Raw genomic sequence first — 18,177 nt, 5'->3', positions numbered from 1 at the left:
TTCACAGGGCCTATATGGTTACTGTCACGAGTTGCTGTTTGCTGTTTGCAACTCTTTCACCCGATTTTAAATTAAATCAAAAATATATGTGAATTAAAAATTTAAACCTTAAAATTGCATTCCATTCTTGATTATGATTTAAACAAATCAAAATATGAGTAAATCAGTTCACTGCTTCTAGAGAAAATTCAGACAAAATAAGTCATCTCATCTAGTCTATCAATAGTGTACGATTTAATTGAGCATGTTATTAAGGAATAAATTATTTTGTCAAAAAAACATTAGATCGTTAACATCCTTAAAATATATGTTATTACTGCACAAAAGTAAATAAAAAATGTGTATCAAGAAACCAGAGCATGAGAAACAGGATTTCTTTATTATGATCTTTGTGGAAAAATATAAAAATCAAGCATTCATAGCACAATCAGAGTCTTATGTATCCTCATCTCTACATTTACATAGCACATTAAATATTAAATTATACAATTCAGAGAAACAATGCTGCATGAACCATGTTGAACTTAGGCAAAGCAAAATAGAATAAATGAAAACGTAACGTTACCTATGATCCTACCACAATTTACAGCATGGAGTGATATAGATAAAGAAGGAATTCCAAGTTCTTTCTATGCAGAATCATACTTCACATTACATAGTCTAAATCCTGACACTGCTGACTTCGCAGACACAATACTGATTCAGATGAACTATAAACAATATTATACATATTCAGCTATATATTACACCTAACAAGCAGGGTGACCTTGCTTTTTCTGTCTTTTTATACAACAACGGGTTGCTATTGGGCTATAGACAATCAGACTTAGTGAGCTATTTAACGTGACAACTGTAGAAGAAACGAAAGAAGTAGAAAATCCAAGGAATGGAAGAAGAAATGAAACTGTGTACTCTAAAACTTGGTTATGTAATCTTGACCCTGGCTTCCATTTGTGGTTTATGTTCATCGTCCTGTTGGATTGCCAATTTGCGAGAAGACGACAGCAGGATTATCATTAATGGAGTCTTGTCTAAGCCCTTTCTCATTTTCAATGCTAAGGTTTTTGTAATGAGCTGCCATGCCATTGTTTTCCAAGGTTACTTCTGAGAACTCACTTTCGTCCTGACTTGGCGCAGTTGAACTATCGGACTTTAGTTCCAAGTTGAGAGCGAATTCGAGATTCCACAAGAGGTCATTCATGGAGGGTCGTTCGAATCCAAGATCAGATACACACTTCTCAGCCGCATCAGCAAACTTGGTCAAGCTTCCAGGGTTGATCTTCCCTTTGATGCTGGGGTCAATGATGTCCTCAAGTGTTCCTCTTCTTTTGTTGTACATTGCCCATTCCGCAAGGCTTACCTGTTCCTTCGGAAGGGTAGGATTGAGAGCAGGCCTTGCACAAAGGGCCTCAAACAGCACAACTCCAAACGAGTACACATCAGATTTCTCAGTCAACTGTTGCCTCCTGAAGTATTCGGGATCCAAGTACCCAAAGCTACCCTTCACCACAGTACTAACATGACCTTGATTCATGTTTGGACCTGTTTTGGACAGTCCAAAATCTGAAACCTTGGCAACCCAGTTTTCATCAAGGAGAATGTTGGTTGTTTTGACATCTCTATGAATGATGGTGTATTTTGCTCCCGTGTGAAGGTAGTGAAGGCCTCTTGCGGCTCCTATGCAGATCTCCAATCTTTGCTTCCATGTTAGCATGTCCAATGGCTTGCTTCCCTTGTAAAGATGTTCCCTCATGGTGCCAAGAGCCATGTAGTCATAAACCAGACACATCTCATTCTCCTCCTCGCAAAAGCCAATCAAGGACACCAAATGCTTGTGTCTCAACTTGGACAGCATCTCAATCTCGGTCTGAAACTCGTTCACTCCTTGTTCTGATTGCGGGTTCGATCTTTTAACTGCCACTTTGAACCCATTATCAATAACACCCTTATAAACCTTTCCGAACCCTCCCACCCCTATCACGTTAGACTCGTCGAAACTCTTAGTTGCGTGCTTCATCTCTTGTAAGGAGAAATAGCGGCACAGTCCTTGAGCCATGGCAGATAGGTTGGAAGTGCCCACACTCTTCCCTGATCTTGAGGATTTGGTGCCTGCTGTGTGGGAATGGCCATAAAGAGGCAGCCAGCTGGACGAGGGGGTGTATGATCCCGGAACTCTCTTTCTGTTATGGTGAGCAACACCAATTATTGCAGCCACCAAGGCAAAACCTGCAGCACCCCCAGCAGCACTGCTAATAAAAAAAGTCCTACTAATCCCATGTTTGCTTTGGAAAGCCTTTTCCTTGCGCTCATGATTAACCAGCATGTCAGAAGGCTGAGGATTAGCACCAGAGAGATCTGTGTCATTGACCTTGAACACCTCCACCCCATTGAGTAACGCATCATAAAATTCTGGCTTTGTTTCAGGTGCAGGGTGCAAAGCAAGCCAGAGTTTATCATCACCTGGCTCATCTTTCACATATATTACATAATCCTTGTAAGTTGGCACTCCTTTACCTCCTGACCACCCAAGCACATCAGCACTAGTCTCCGCTGTGAGGTTGTTGATGTAGATTTTGAAAGCAATCTGATTCAATCTGGAATAGTGATATTCGCAGAAATGCAACCGGGCAAGATACATAGAATCCGGATCAACTTGGAATATCCACGTAAGATTATAGCCCATGTTGACATTCTTATCGCCTCCCATGGATCGAGAACTGGAGTAGACATTGAGAGGAGCAATGGACTTTGGCAGGGTTTTGTAGTCAATTTTTTCTTCCTTGGTAGCTTGGTTGGTGACACCAGTGGCAGAACCATAAATATAAGGCCTGTCATCGTACCACATTCTGGTCAGACCAGAATCTTCATTTGGAGGTATGTATTGTCCTCCAACGTTTAACCTGAACATGGTCTGAAAATGCATAGTCTTGGTATCCATGGTTTGGTCATCGAAACCCACCAAGGGAGCCTCGTCAAAGAAGTCAGGCATTTGGATGAGCTGAATCCCATTAAGAAAAGCAAAAGCTCCATCGTGCTTGTCAGAGGGCGTGAAGGTGACGGTGAGAGTGTCGGAATCCAAAGGCGCAAGGGAATACTCGCGGTCGAGATAGGCTTGTGAGAGAGCTTGGCACGTGATGGAGGCGCTGAAGTTGGAGAGAAGCTTGAGGCCGTTTGCCGTGACGGAGAAGTAAGAGTTAACGGGGTCGTAGGTGTTGTAAACGGAGGGGTAGAAATGGAGCCTGAGCCAGTAACGTTTGTCGCCTTGAATGGGGAACTTGTAGGATGCTTCGGCTGTGAAAATTCGTGCTGTCATGTATGGAACCTCGGACAAAAGCGAAGGGTCTTGGAAAGAGGCTTTGAACGTGAGGGAATTGGTCTCTGAGAGGTACTTATCGTCGGGGGTCCATTGTCTTCCGTCGCTGTCTTTGCCACCTTCTTTGGCCAACCCACATCCCAGCAAGAAGGAGTCGCCGGCAGCATTGTCGGAGGAGGGTGCGGCGTTTAACAAAACGGGGAAACAAAAGAGCAGCAAGAGACTGGCACGGGTGTGCATGGTTGAAGCAGGGAATCGAATGAGAAGTGGAAGATAACAGGATGGGGCGTACAGGAAAAGATTTTGAGTTGTGGTGTGATGATCGAGGAGCCAAAAAGGTGAATAAAAGGTTTGCTTTCTTCCGTTTTCCTGTACGCCAGAAACTAACAACAAACGGTTTTGGATTGGTGTTTGTGCTATGTGATGGAAACGATGGTTGCAACTCTATTCCATCATCGGCGTGGATCGTTCATGCAGGTGTAAACGTTAAACCTGGATTGGTGGAACCGGACCAAACCAGGCAAGAAACACGACACCACCCTGAATTTTATTTTTATGAGGAGTTAGTTTAGTTTGGTTTGGTTTGCTCCCCAATTCGGATTTCGGATTTTTTTTTTGTTGCCCTCTTAGGAACTGACGATAGAGAGCGAGAATCGTAATTGAGCTTTTAGGGGTTGCCACATTAACATCAGCTATTTTTACTCTTAAAGTGCTTACTTTTATATAATTTAATTATATACAAATGTTTTGTTTAGAAAAGTGTTGTAAGAAATTTAAAAGATGTAAATAATGTAATTTACTAAGAGCTAGTAGTGTAATTTTTTATACAATGGGACTCCTACATGTTGTGAGAGTTTTTTTAATACAAAACTGGAAGACACGTCACGTTAAGAAAAAACTCTCACCAAGTTTGATATTTATTGGATAATCAATTTAGGATAATAACTAATTACTTTTTTTTCCTTTCTGAAAAGTGTTTAAATATGAAAAATCATAACCATTACTAGCTAAAATCATGCACAATGAAATCTAAGAGTGTTTAAATCCAAATTGATCTGAAAAAAAATCTAAATAAATGATTTTTTTTTGTAAAACAATATATATATATAGTAATTAATATGGTTTATTTATTAATTCCATTATATTTTCAAGTAAGACTTGTTTTTACTAACCTACTTGCATTGTCATAAATAAAATGAATGGATATTTCGTGACGGTCAAATCTTTTAAGCCATATTTGTAAAAACATACATATTTTAATAGACTAAAATAAATTATGCATTTGATCTTGTTACACAATCATATGCTGATTAAAAAAACAATTATAATATGAAGCAAAATTTTCCAAGCAAGATAATACATGTACGCAAAGTATGAATCTAAAACCTTTTGAGAGTTTAAAAAGATAATTTTTCTTGTGGTTGTTCTTGTTTATATTAAACTTTTTTTAACAAAATAAATTCAAACTTTTAGTTAAATTCATTGAATAATAAGTCAATCTTGAACCATCAACTTATTTGTAAGTTAATTACAAGTTACAGGACCCTCATCAACTTAGTTCCACTGCTTATGTAAGGTTTGAAAACTTATTTCAGTATTTATTGCATCAATAGAAAAATTAAATAAAAAACGTGTCGATAAAATTCGAATCATTCAATCAGAGCAATAATGAGTTACATCAGATTTTTTAGGCATCCAATGATAAGTTCTTTTGATATTTAAATTGCATAAAATTTTAACTAAAAAATCGATGGCAAAGTACTCATCCTGAAATCCCCCAAGTGATTGTTAAAAACAAAGTGTTGGTTCAAATTAATTTAAGGGCATTCGCGACGAACAGTGTAAATTTTTTTGGGTGTATAAGCTAACAGGCATAAATAAATAATTTTTTTATCCTTTATTCATTCTAGTTTTCTTTTACTTATTGATAGGCCTAGGTTTCATTTCGATCTTTATTTTTTTTTTTTAATGAAAATTTTCATGTTAGGCATCACTATGCAACTTGACATCTCAGCTAGGCTGACATCTCAAGTAACAACAATCATCTGCCATCACATGAAAAAAGTATTATTAAAAAAAGGAAAAAGAAAGAAAATACAAAAATATGGGGGGACTAGACCAAAACCCACATGTTAACAAAAACGATACATAGGTAGACTATACCTATTCATAAAGAATTCTAAGAACAGACTAGATGGAAGTCTATTATACCAATGAAATGATTGTCTATGAATGAACCCTAAATTAGCCAACTTATCAGCACATGCATTTCCCTCACGAAAAATATGAGTAACCCTAAACCTGATTGTCCTACAGAAATTAAGACAAGTATTCCATCGATTACGAAGCATCCACGGAACAGTAGTCCTAGCAGTAAACGCAGCACAAACCAAGACAGAATCACATTCAAGCCAAACATTAGTAAGTCCCATCTTTTGAGCTTCCTCCATAGCATGTATAACTCCATAAAACTCAGCAACCAAAGCAGTTTGAACTTCAAGAAACCCTGAAAAAGCACCAATAAATTCTCCCATACTCCCACGAAAAATACCTCCACAAGTAGCAAGACCAGGATACCCCCTAGCAGCCCCATCAGTGTTAATTTTAACCCAGCCTGGTGAAGGAAATTCCCATCTAACTGGAAGAGGATGAAGAACTTTCCCACTACGAGTCTTAATACCAAAAAACTTAATCACGTTGAAATCCAACATATCATTCTTCATTGAAGCTTTAGACGAATTTCCCACTAGACGAGTTAAATCTTTAATTACCGAAATAGCCTTAGAAACCTCAATCTTATCCTGAAATCTAGCATAATTCCTCATACGCCATATCATCCATATAGAAAAGGTTGTCACAGCAAGCTTAATCAATTTAACCAAAGGACTACCATCACTCTTAATAAAAGAAAGAAGATCATCCTTATTAGAGAAATGAGAAGTAAGAAAAATCTGTCGAACCCAACTCCAAATATGTAATGCATTAGAAAATTCAAAAAATAGATGTTGAATAGATTCTTCATGCTTTTCACAAAGCGTACACATAGAACATATATGCAAACCCTTATTCTGAATATGCAGATCTGTAGGAAGTCTCCCATGAAAAATTTTCCAGAGTACTAAAGTTTTGGAAGGTGGAATAGATGAAGACCAAATGAACTTACCCCAACCACCTGGAACTCCTGGTTCCAAGAAAAAAGTCCTAGCCGATTTAAGAGTGAAACGACCAGACTCATCTAGAATCCAATTAGGAATATCTTGTTCCTCTATAACCATGATATGATTAAAAAAATGCGGCATCTGCTGTAAAGATAAAGGAATATTCCAATCATAACCTGACCAAAATTGAGAGACTGTATCCGGAATGTTAGCCCCATCAGATAACCCTGCAATATTTGCTAAAGAAGTAGTAGAACACCATTTATCATTCCAGAAATTAATAAAAGAACCTGTACCAACAGTCCAAGAAGTATAATCAAGTATGATAGAATAAAATTGTTTAATTCCAAGCCAAAGAGAGGAGGATCTATAAACCATTCTAAACTCGTATTTTGATTTAAGAACTCTGGCTTTCAAGAGTAAAGACCAAGGTTTGTTGCTATAAGCGAAGTTCCAAGCAAGCTTAAGAAGATATGAATTATTTTCATGATGAAGATTAATAATATTCAAGCCTCCATCCTCAAGAGGTGAACAAATTTTCGCCCAATTAACAGTAGCGATACCTTTTTTCATAATATCACCAGTCCAAATAAAATTCCGGCACCAACTTGCTTAATAAGAGAAACTGGCCATTTATACATATTAAAACTATAAGCTAGAAATCCAGTAATCACTGTATTGACCAGCTGGATCCGACCCATCATGCTAAGAGATTTACCTTTCCAAGATGCTAGCTTCAATTTGACTTTATCAGCCAAAGGTTGAAGAAATCGACACTTTGGAGCACCAACAAAGATAGGCACTCCTAAATAATTGAAAGGCAAACAACCATGACTACAAGAAAGATTATTTTGAATTTTGGTGACAAATCTTGGAGAATTATCCATGGTGAAGAAACTAATTTTAGAGTTATTAATATATTGACCAGAAAAATCACCATATGTTTTAAGAAAAGTACTCAAATTTCGAAGAGACTTAATATCCCCCCTACAGAAAATAAAAATGTCATCAGCATACAAAATATGAGAGGGAGTGAGATAACCTTTCGGACTAGCCATATTTAAAATCTTCTTATCATTCACAAGTTTAGAAATACCTCTACTAAGAACTTCCTCTGCAAGACAAAAAAGTAAAGGAGACAATGGATCACCTTGTCTTACACCTCGACTGCAGGGAAAAAAACCCACCAAACTACCACTTATTCTGATAGAAAGCATAGCTGAACGGAGAATTGTACTAATCCAACTGACAAACGAGGGGTGAAAACCAAAGCGTTTCAAAACTAATAATAAGAACTTCCAACTCAGAGTGTCAAAAGTTTTATGAATATCAACTTTGTAAGCCACATTACCTCCTCTAACCTTTTTAGAAAGCATATTAATAGCCTCAGAAGCAATACCAATGCAATCCTGAATCTGTCTACCCTGCACAAACCCATATTGATTAGGAGAAATGATTCTAGCAGCCACAAGAGCAAGCCTATCCGCCAGTATCTTGGAAATAATTTTAAATTTGAAATTAGCAACAGCAATTGGCCTGTAATCTTTAATGGAATCAGCACCCTGAATCTTAGGAATAAGAGATACCACATTACTGTTCATTCCAGGGACATCTTTATTTATTTATTATGATTTTGTTGTAATTATACGCCTAGGTTTTTCTGATTTTCACACTGGGATTGGTCTCCCCTTAGCTTCAGTCAGAGTCAGAATGACACAGAAAGTAACGTTGAAATTAGAAAATAAATTAAAATTTATTTTTAAATTATAATTCTTCGTGGTAATACATTGATGTATCTGTATGTTTAAGGTAGTTGGATATAAAATTGCATTTTTTTGTCCGAGTATGTGAAATAAATAAAATTATACATATTCATTCTCATCGTAATGTTCAATTTAAAATGTTCAATATTAGTCAATTCAATCTCTAGATATGGATTCAAATAATATGCATGTTTATGATTCCTGTTCACATAATTCAATCTTTATTCAAGTTGAATCTAAGCGGAGATAATTACTATTGTGTATACTATAATTTTTTTAGAGTGGTCACTTCTATCATAGAGCAAGCAAGAAAACAAAGAATTATGCAAACTAAATAATAGAGTTGTAAACCCTGATAAAACTCAATGTTTTTGTTTTAATTGCTATCTTAAAAACAATCTTGAAGCTAAAACGTGCGTAGCAAAATGGGTAAGAAAATTCGTATGTAGCAAAAGGTTGTACAACAAACAACAGAGATAGCTTTCAAATTCCTATGGGTGACTATCACCAAAGCTTATTCTGGCTGATGGTGTATTGTAGTAAGTCTTCATCTCTATGCTATTTTTGCCTTAAACCTTGTCTTTGCTTTAGATGGTTGGGAAAGGTATGTTTAGTGCTTGCAGGGAACATGAAAACGAGTAAAGGAAAGCATAAAATCAGAAGAGGTTGCAACAGTTTTGGAGGTCCTTGACGCTTGAGGATGTGTAACAGCAGACACCAATGTGCTCAAAGTGGAGGGCATCACAACAGAGTCTCAACACTCAGGTGGTATGCAGAAGAAGGATAGATAGCAAAACATGCATATGCTTTGTTTCTGCATCAAATGCTTATAATGACAGAGATAGAATGGCAACAGAACCATAAAAGGAATAACTTCGGCTTTTGAAGTTAAGAAGAAGCAATATAATTGCTGGTAAGGAAAGTTGAACCATGGGATCTTTGCTGGAGCACTCTCAATCATCGTACACATAAGACTTTTTTCTGATACATAATTGTAGTGATGTTTTTGAATTGCTAACACTCTCTTCTTCTAGGACAACACTTCAAGAGTAGGAAGTTGCATTTGTGTATTTGGTTATCACTGTAATTACAGGTTCTATGTATAAGGTTATAAATGAGTTAGGTGGTAGTGATTTGTAAGGTCTTTTTTTTATGATGATTTAGATAAGCCTTTAACCTTTCTATATATGCGTTGGAGTATGCTCAATATATTTTTATTTTTCAAAATCAATTCCACGTACATTCTTACGTATATAACTTTCATCACTTTGACTTGCCATTGATGAATAGCCTTTATGCTCAATCCAATTTTTGATTAATTTATTCAATAAAAAAGTAATGGAAATGAAAGTTAAAATAAATTGTTATTTATCAAAAATATGTATTCAATTTTGCTTCTTCTCTGCTTTCCAACCAAATATATAATCATTTACATTTTCTGTTCATTTACTTTCTCATTTAACTTCGATCAAACGATTTCATTTTTCCCTCATTTTTTACGCATTCATTTTCTCTTCCACCTTTTCAATTTCTTTCATTGTGACCAACAAAGGCTAAGGGCTATGTTATAAAATTCTTTTCATTTAATGATGATTTTTTCAAATCATAAATATTTTAGAAATATTTATATACATTACTTAGAAATTAAATAATGTTACAATTAGTTTGAATATAATTTAATGATTTTTTTTTAATTATTTATCATACTAAATAAATCAAACGATATAATATTATATATTTTTTCATTATCTCATGAGATAAATACAATACTCTTACAATATTAAAACTTTTTTTCTAGTTAAAAAAACATTTTTTTTTTTACTTTTACCAGAGTAAAATGTCGTTAATAATGAATCATTATTGGAATGGCCTTTTAAATAATTATTCTAAAATTTTAAAAAATTATGTCTTAAATTTTGTAATTAGCTGATAAAATAAAATTAATTTACTCAAATTCTTTTAATAAAAAATAAATATTCTAAAAAATTCAGATTGATGGAAAACTAAAATACTTTTATATATCAAACACTCAACTTAATCTCTAATGTATAGAACTATTATAGTGGTTTATTTTGTGGTTGATTTTGTAATATAATTCTACACACCAGGCCTAACAGAGAATTTGAAAACAGTGAGGTGCATTCGAATTCTGAAACCTAAGCAATAACTAGAAACAAGATTACTTCATTTGATGCGTGAAATGGGGTATATGTTCCTTTATTTTCGAGGCTTAACGAGGAATTTTTTGCATGAATTTAGGTAGTGATGGTTTAAAATGCAGAAGTGAAAAGAAGATTGAAGTGGACACGTCACAGGGAAGTGAATGAGTTGTGATGGCAATATTAAGCAAAGCAAAACCTTCTTAGTTGAATTATTGTTACGTATGATCCCAAAGATTTCACCAGAATGTAGCAACGCCCTTGAATAAAGGCGAAGATGCAACATATTGTACTAAATATTGCTCCTAAAATGTTGGTGCTGACAGTTACAAATGGATGGTGGAATCTCAAAGCCCCACCCAAAACCTGCCAATATTAGAACACTCTATCCTCTCCCTTTTCCCTATCGCACTCCACCAACAATTCATTAATTTATCCGCCATAATCCGTTTTCCCTTCACGGCGAGGACACGCAGGGTGCTTCCCCCTTGCTGCCTCCGCCGTCACAACATCAATTTTAAGTCCTTCATAACCACCCTTTGCCTTCCAACTATGCGCGAGGCAAAGCAGAAGGAGCATTATCATCATCATGATATGACGGCCTTTTCCTCCTCTTCTTCTTCTTCTTCTTCTTCATCGCCCAGCGAGTCAGACGAGGAGTTGCAACACATGTTGTTGGCACCGCCGTTGTGGTCGAACAATAAGAAGTTGTCGAAGCAGTTATCTATGTGCGAGAAGCCAAGAGACATTGCATGGGAAAGAAGGCGAATGCAGGAGCGGAGGAGAAGTTCGACGGTATGTGATGATTTGACGGACGAGGATCTGCATGAGCTTAAAGGGTGTATAGAACTAGGGTTCGGATTCAACGAGGAAGATGGCCAGAGACTGTGTAACACCTTGCCTGCACTCGACCTTTATTTCGCTGTCAACCGCAGGTTGTCTCCCAGCCCTGTCTCCACCCCTCAGAGCCGTGCCTCTTCCCTCGGAGGTCGTTCTTCGTCGTTTGGAAGCCCTAGAAGTGACGCTGACTCTTGGAAGATTTGTAGCCCAGGTCTCTTTATCTTCTTCATTCAATCCTCTTATAAACTTTTTCTTATATCAAATATGCATGTAGTTTCTCAGTTACTTTTCATTCTTATACTCTTTCTTAACTTACATGTTCTGCAATGTTAATTGGCATAATAATGATTTGGTAATTTGAAGGCATGGTAAAAGTAAAAGTATTTTTTGCAGGGGATGACCCTGAACACGTGAAGACCAAGTTAAGGCATTGGGCTCAAGCCGTAGCCTGTTCTGTGATGCAATCTTCTTGAGAAAATAATTTGTGGGATGTTCTATATACAGTGAGGGGACGAAAGAAAAGCAGAAAACATAGAAAAAAGGAAGAAACTGGGAGAAAAGAAAGAGTATGCTTAAAGTTTGATATGATTAATCTTTGAGAAGGGATTTTTTGTTGCAGACTAAGAAATTGAGTTTGTTGGATTGAATTTGGAAGTTGGTTAGAGCAGAAAATTGTCTTGACGTATTCTCTTCTTGCTGTTCTAATCCCAAACTGTCTCTGGCAGGGCGTATAAGAATTGGTATAGCTACTTTTGGGTGGCAATGGTAAAAAATACAATAACAATAGCAAACTGGGTTTAGGATAAGACCTCTCCTTAACATGCACTGTCAAGACACTCAAGAGATTTCACACCAATCATGAGTATATATGTATTAAGTAGATTATCAGTTATGCCCTTCCTTAGCTTAGGACATCCTTTGATTTGTTGTGACTTGATTGTAAAACATACACTTGCAAAATGTAATTGTTGATTATGCCATATTGCTTTTCTTTCCCTTCTCACTATCCTTTTCTTTTATTTTCTGGATTCTTGCTAGTAAAAACAAAAATTGCCCTATTATTTTTTATTTGAAATACAAATATATTCATACATGACTAATTCTTTTACAAAGAAGGAAAGAAATGTTTATTATTTACCTGTCAAAATATTTATTAAATGTAAAAATCAAAACAAAGAAATTTTTTCTCTTGAAACTTTTAATGTAAAAATATTCATATATTTTCTTCTCTACTACTAATAACATAGAAGAAATTATAATTTTATAAATTTTTAAATAAAATATAAATAAACTAAGAGTGTTTTAATAATTTAAAGCATAGATAAACAAGTATATATATCAACATGATAAATATCTTTATGCCCATTCATGTATTTTATTTGAGAAGTTAGGTACTTATATCATACACAATAAATTTAGGTATTTCATGCTAACATCAAGACAAAATTTAGGTATTTTTGAATATGAAATTTTTGGATTGTACTATCATAATACATATATTATAATAAGTGGGTGTTACGAATTTTATAATTCGGTATGCACGAAAAAAAGGGAAAAAAATTAGTAACAGGAAATTCCAACATATTCATAAGGGTAAGGTTGAAATTAAAAAAATATATGAAGGTGTAAGGAGAGGTATGGAGGTGTAAGAAGAATTTATCCTTCCTCAACTTTAGAAGTAATAGCCCAAAAGATATCTCCACTATGAAAGTAGGATCACAATCTTTTGTTTCTCTCACTCTATGAGGATAACAATGAATCTCACCCAACTAAGATGAAATACAATGTCTTTCTAGCCATTCACTAGACTTTCTAATCTCACACTATGCTGAATATCAATTCTCTCATTTACTCACTATGTTGTTCTTCTCACGTGCTTGTCTTTGTCTTCCTCACAAATACTCTTTTATATAGATAAGAACAAAAATATTTATTCATAAAGAGATAATGCACAATTAATGTTTGTCACATTTTCAAGATACTTTGAAAAAACTATCTTCAACTATTTAGACCGAACTTCATAGTCTTCAAGAGTTAAGATATAATTTCAAGATTTTGGAATGGTCATCACTGAATATATTCAGTGGATTATTTATCAAGATTCCTAACAAACATCCTCTTTCCTGATTTAATTAAGGGATATCATTAATCCAAGTCCTAAAAAATAGTCGATTAACTTTTTAACTAAAATTGTCTTGGTCAACATGTCAGACCAGTTGTCCTTTATATGAATATTCTCTAGCTACAACTTAACATATTCAATGATAACAATAATCAATGTACTTTGTCCAAAAATGAAATGTAGGATTCTTAATTAAGTGGATTGCACTTTGGTTTTCATGGTGAAGAACATTTGAGCATGACCCAATTAATGGTTTTTTAGATATTTTACCTCTTTCCTAGCTTCAAATGTGGCAATGTGCTCTGCTTTAGTTATTGATAAAGCAACACACCTTTGGAGTTTGGATTTCCAAGAGTAGTTAGATACCCTGATGTGGATTTTCTAAAATCTACATTTCCAACCATGTTTGCATTTGTATATCCTACCAACACAAGATCTTTATTACCAAAACATAAACATATTTTGGTAGTTCTCCTAAAATATCTCAATATCCACTTCACTACATTTCAGTACTCTTTGACAAGATTGGACAAGAACCAACTCAGAACAACAACTACATGGACAATATCTCGTCTTGTGCAAATCATGACTTACATTAGAGTTCATATCACAAAAGAATAAGACACTATGCTCATTTCTTTCTTTTCTTCTTCATTGTTGGACATTGCATTGTGCTTAGCTTGAAATGTTCAAAAAGTGGAACACTAACACATTTTGCCTTATCCATGTTGAATCTCTTGAGAAATTTCTCAATGCACTTCTCTAGTGATATCCATATCAACTTCTTGAAATGATCACTGGTCACCTACTCTTTTTCAGGACCTAAGTCTTTGATGGCAAAAGATTTGCTTAAAAAGTTATTCAAACCAACAATTTTGATTTTATTTTGTCCAATGATCAACACATCATCGACATATAATAGTAGGATAATAAAGTTCTCATGTTCATACATATTGATGAACACACAATGGTCACCAATTATCTTCTTGAAATTGTGCTTAGTCATGAAGGATTCAAACTTCTTATACCAATGTATGAGTGTTTGCTTTATACCATACAAACTTTTTTTCATACGACACATTAAGTGTTCCTTGCCTAGTTCTTCATAGCCTATTGACTACTCCATATAAATTTCTTCTTTTATGCCTCCATGTAAGAAAGTTGTTTTAACACCAAGTTGTTCAACTTTTAAGTCTAAATTAGCTGCTAGACCTATTTAAGAGAACCAACATGTTAAAGAGACTAACTCAATTAACAAGTGTCGACTAACTTAATTGTAATTTATCTATGAATTTTCTTAACAATAAAAAATCAACGTACATAAAATAATTTTTAAAACAAGTTTTATCGAAGTCATTCTCTTTCGATTTTAATGTAGTTATTTGAATTTAATATCCATAATTAGACGCGTAAAATAAGTAAATTTTAGTTATTCATAATAAAACCAATGAATGATATTTAAAAAATGACACGTGTATATTATTTTTTTATTATGATTTGATCAGTAGCAAGTTTAGTAACTTCAAAAAATTGAATCTATGATATCTACGGCTCTTACATGAATAAATTAAACTGATGTTTGATATGTCGCATTAAATTAACTTTTAATGCTCATTTTCAACTTAAGTTTTAGCAAAAAGAGTTTATAATCTGAGTTTTAACACTACTTTTTGAAATTTAATAGATATGCAGTAAAAGATGGTGGAAATGTCATCCTAAGGTGTTAGTTTTTAATAGGATTCTTCAAAATTTCTTTGGAGGAGCATTACCTTTCAAGTACCACGATATTGGAACTTGTGTTGTGTACATGAGGCCAGAGTTTATTATTAGTTCCAGAAAGAAATGTAAAACTTTTATTTTAAAATCAGTTATACCACAAAATAAAACTTCGGCACAAAGAAATTTTAAAAAATTGCGTTAATACTAATAAATAACGTATATATATATATATAAAAATTGGAGGGTGTCATAGTTTTGTTAATTAATATTATCATTATTAATAAAAATAAGTAATGATGAAATACTATTTATTATTATTTTACTTTATTTTTGTTGCATTTCTTTCACTCTATATTTTTCATTATTTTTATTTTCATTCTGTAAAAAAAATTAAAATGTGTGCTTTGTGCTGGTGGGCGTTAATTTTTATTCTGCATTTTTTTAATTTATTTTGCTCAAATAATATAGTAATAAAGTGGAAAATAAGATATTATTTTGTGGAAAGTGAAATGGGGAGAAAGCAAAAGAAAAGGAAATCAAAGGGCTTAAAGAGAGGGAAAAGGAAATAAAAAAAACTCAAATCAATTCCCAATTAAATCGTATATACAGACATGCCACACTTCCAGATCTAATCTACACTCACAAATGTCCAACATTTCCACCGCCGGCTACGGCACCCTCGCCGGCGCCACCGCTACCACTCCACCGACCACCACCTCCCTCGTCACACCCCCGCCATGGCGCGAGTTCCTGGACTTCTCAGCCCTCTCTCGCCCCTCCTCCTACGACGATGCCATGATCCGACTCCGAAGAAACCTCAGCTACTTCCGCTACAACTACGCCGCCGTAACACTTCTCATCGTGTTCCTCAGCCTGCTCTGGCATCCCATCTCCATGATCGTCTTCCTCCTCGTCCTTGTTGCCTGGTTCTACTTCTACTTCTCTCGCCACGGCCCCATCGTCGTGTTCAACCAAACCCTCGACGACCGAACCGTGCTCTGCGTTTTGGCCGTTATCACTGTAATCGCGCTCGTCTCCACTCACGTTGGCCTCAACGTCTTGCTGTCGTTGATCGTCGCCGTGGTGTTCGTTGGCCTGCACGCTGCGTTTAGGGTTACTGAAGATTTGTTTCTTGACGAGGAAAGTAGATTGCTTTCCGTAGTGGGAACTCAGCCTCTCAGAACTAATTATACCCCCATTTGATTAAATCCAATTCCGCCACCACCATCGGTTTTTTGAGTTTTTTTTTTCTTTCAAAGTTTGAGAAGCATAAATGTGCAATTGAGAAGGCAGGGCTCAAATTTCGAAACCAGGTCCTTGGTTTTGAAGACTGCTCCGAATTGCATGTATGTTGATTTCCAGAGAGGGGATGGGTTTGTTACTGTGTTTGTGGGGAGGCATTGATCAGCATTGAGTATTGGAATTAGGTGTTGTTTTTATCGATTTCTGTCATAGAGGCACGAGGATTTTCCGAGGAACAAGATTCGATCACCGTGGAGCTATTTTGCTTATTTATCAGTGTTCCTTGTTTAGATTCTATTTGATAAGTTTGGGTCTATTTCTGCATAACCCCATTTTTTTTCCATCGCAAATCTGTAGTCTAGTTAAGGCGTCTTACTGATGACGGTTCTGTTTCTGTTGGCTGCTGTGTTACTCGTGGTAATTTTGACCATTTGCTCAACCTTAAACTGAATGTTGTGTATTTTGTTTGTAGTCTTCGAATTGTTCGTTTTCTCAAGTCTTTTACAGGGGCCCTATCATATTTTATTTTGGCTTGCTCTTTATTTTGTCAATTTTCTGTAACAATTTTTTGGGGGGTTTCTCTTGATTCTTTAAGCTAAAAGAAAGAAGAAGTCTAGTTCTGAATGTTGGTGGGAATAAGGTAAAGCACACTGAAATGGTGAAAGAGGGGATTTTGGGAAGAAAGGTATTGCAAGATTGTAGTGAAGCGTGGGTGAATATTATATGCAATGATGAGCAGCCCCCATGTCTGGCTTGAATTAGTAACCAGCTTTTGCTCCCTCTGGTTTTTATAATGTTTATGTGTGGAGAGAGGATGAATGCAATCATGAATGCTGGTGTGACAATGTCATTTGTCTTGAATATTTTAATTTTTGGTGATTTCCAAATATGATTCTTGATTTGTATGCCACTATTATTAAAATGAGAGTAATTTTATTGTTGATGTTTAGTTGTTTTGGAGGATGCTAGTCATGAAGCTTATTCTTTGGACGACATGCAAGATGTCTCCCCATTGTTTATGGCCCTGTCCATTTTGATGGTTATTAACGTGTACAGGAACTAAGAAGCCATAAGGTATGAAATATTGGAGGTGTGTTTTGAAAGTTGCATCAATAATTTTCAAGAAAAAAACCCAAATATTTTAACTTTTTTCTATTGCAAAGTACAAGTCGATTTCTAAAGAATGTATTAATTGTATTTAATCTAGAATTGAAAAACATAAATTAAATAAAAAAAATCAATTTACAAATTCAATACCCAAATAATTCTCTTATAAGTTTTGACAATTAAGCAATTTCAATTCAATTAATCAATTAAATGAGTTATAAGAACCAAAGTAACATCCAATATAATTTGTAGCTAATTATTCTAAATTCTAAACTCTAAATTCAATCTGATTTGTTTTGATTGTCAAGATTAGTTCTCCATTAATGAAAAAATTGAAAACGAAGTTGAGAGAAGAAGACAAAAAGTCAAAGCAAAAATTGAAAAGAAGAAGAAGAAGAAAGGACACGAAGATATAATTTCTAAAATTGAAAATTACACAAAATAAGTTTAGTATATATATGTGATTAAATTTCAAAAATCATAGAAAATAATAAAAAAATCCAAATATAATAAATTATATATTCATTTGAAGTCCTAAAAATATAAAATCCAAAAACAATAGCTACATAGACATTGACAATGAACTGAGGTGAGATGAACCGAAAATAAAAAAAATTAAAACAAATATATTGAACTTAATTTATTATTATTAAAAGAAAATGAACTAAAACTTAAAAAATTAAAACAGAGAATAATTTTAATGTATAAAAAATTATAAATGTGTGTAAAAAATCTGTGATGAATAACTTATTTT

The 18,177-nt window shown here is 34.7% G+C and overlaps 3 protein-coding genes across 3 annotated transcripts; 2 read left to right on the top strand and 1 right to left on the bottom strand.

Moving 5' to 3' along the window:
* Positions 1 to 601: 601 nt before the first annotated feature.
* LOC137828151 (receptor-like protein kinase ANXUR2) lies at positions 602 to 3,877 on the bottom strand. The gene has a single exon (XM_068634603.1). The coding sequence runs from the start codon at positions 3,551 to 3,553 to the stop codon at positions 965 to 967; it is 2,589 nt and encodes an 862-aa protein (XP_068490704.1). The 5' UTR covers positions 3,554 to 3,877; the 3' UTR covers positions 602 to 964.
* A 6,790-nt stretch (positions 3,878 to 10,667) lies between these two features.
* On the top strand, positions 10,668 to 12,214 carry LOC137828526 (1-phosphatidylinositol-4,5-bisphosphate phosphodiesterase epsilon-1, putative (DUF1685)). Its single transcript, XM_068635143.2, has 2 exons — positions 10,668 to 11,444; positions 11,627 to 12,214. The coding sequence occupies exons 1-2, from the start codon at positions 10,730 to 10,732 to the stop codon at positions 11,704 to 11,706; spliced, it is 795 nt and encodes a 264-aa protein (XP_068491244.2). The 5' UTR covers positions 10,668 to 10,729; the 3' UTR covers positions 11,707 to 12,214.
* A 3,420-nt stretch (positions 12,215 to 15,634) lies between these two features.
* On the top strand, positions 15,635 to 16,787 carry PRA1.E (prenylated RAB acceptor 1.E). The gene has a single exon (XM_068636949.2). It carries the CDS (start codon positions 15,720 to 15,722, stop codon positions 16,275 to 16,277), a length of 558 nt encoding a protein of 185 aa, XP_068493050.1. The 5' UTR covers positions 15,635 to 15,719; the 3' UTR covers positions 16,278 to 16,787.
* The last annotated feature ends 1,390 nt before the right edge of the window (positions 16,788 to 18,177 follow it).

This window comes from Phaseolus vulgaris, chromosome 7 (genome assembly GCF_051622355.1).
Source record: "Phaseolus vulgaris cultivar YP4 chromosome 7, ASM5162235v1, whole genome shotgun sequence".
NCBI lineage: Eukaryota > Viridiplantae > Streptophyta > Magnoliopsida > Fabales > Fabaceae > Phaseolus > Phaseolus vulgaris.
The sequence above is the reverse complement of the archived record's forward strand: the minus strand, read 5'-3'. Positions and strand labels throughout refer to the sequence as shown.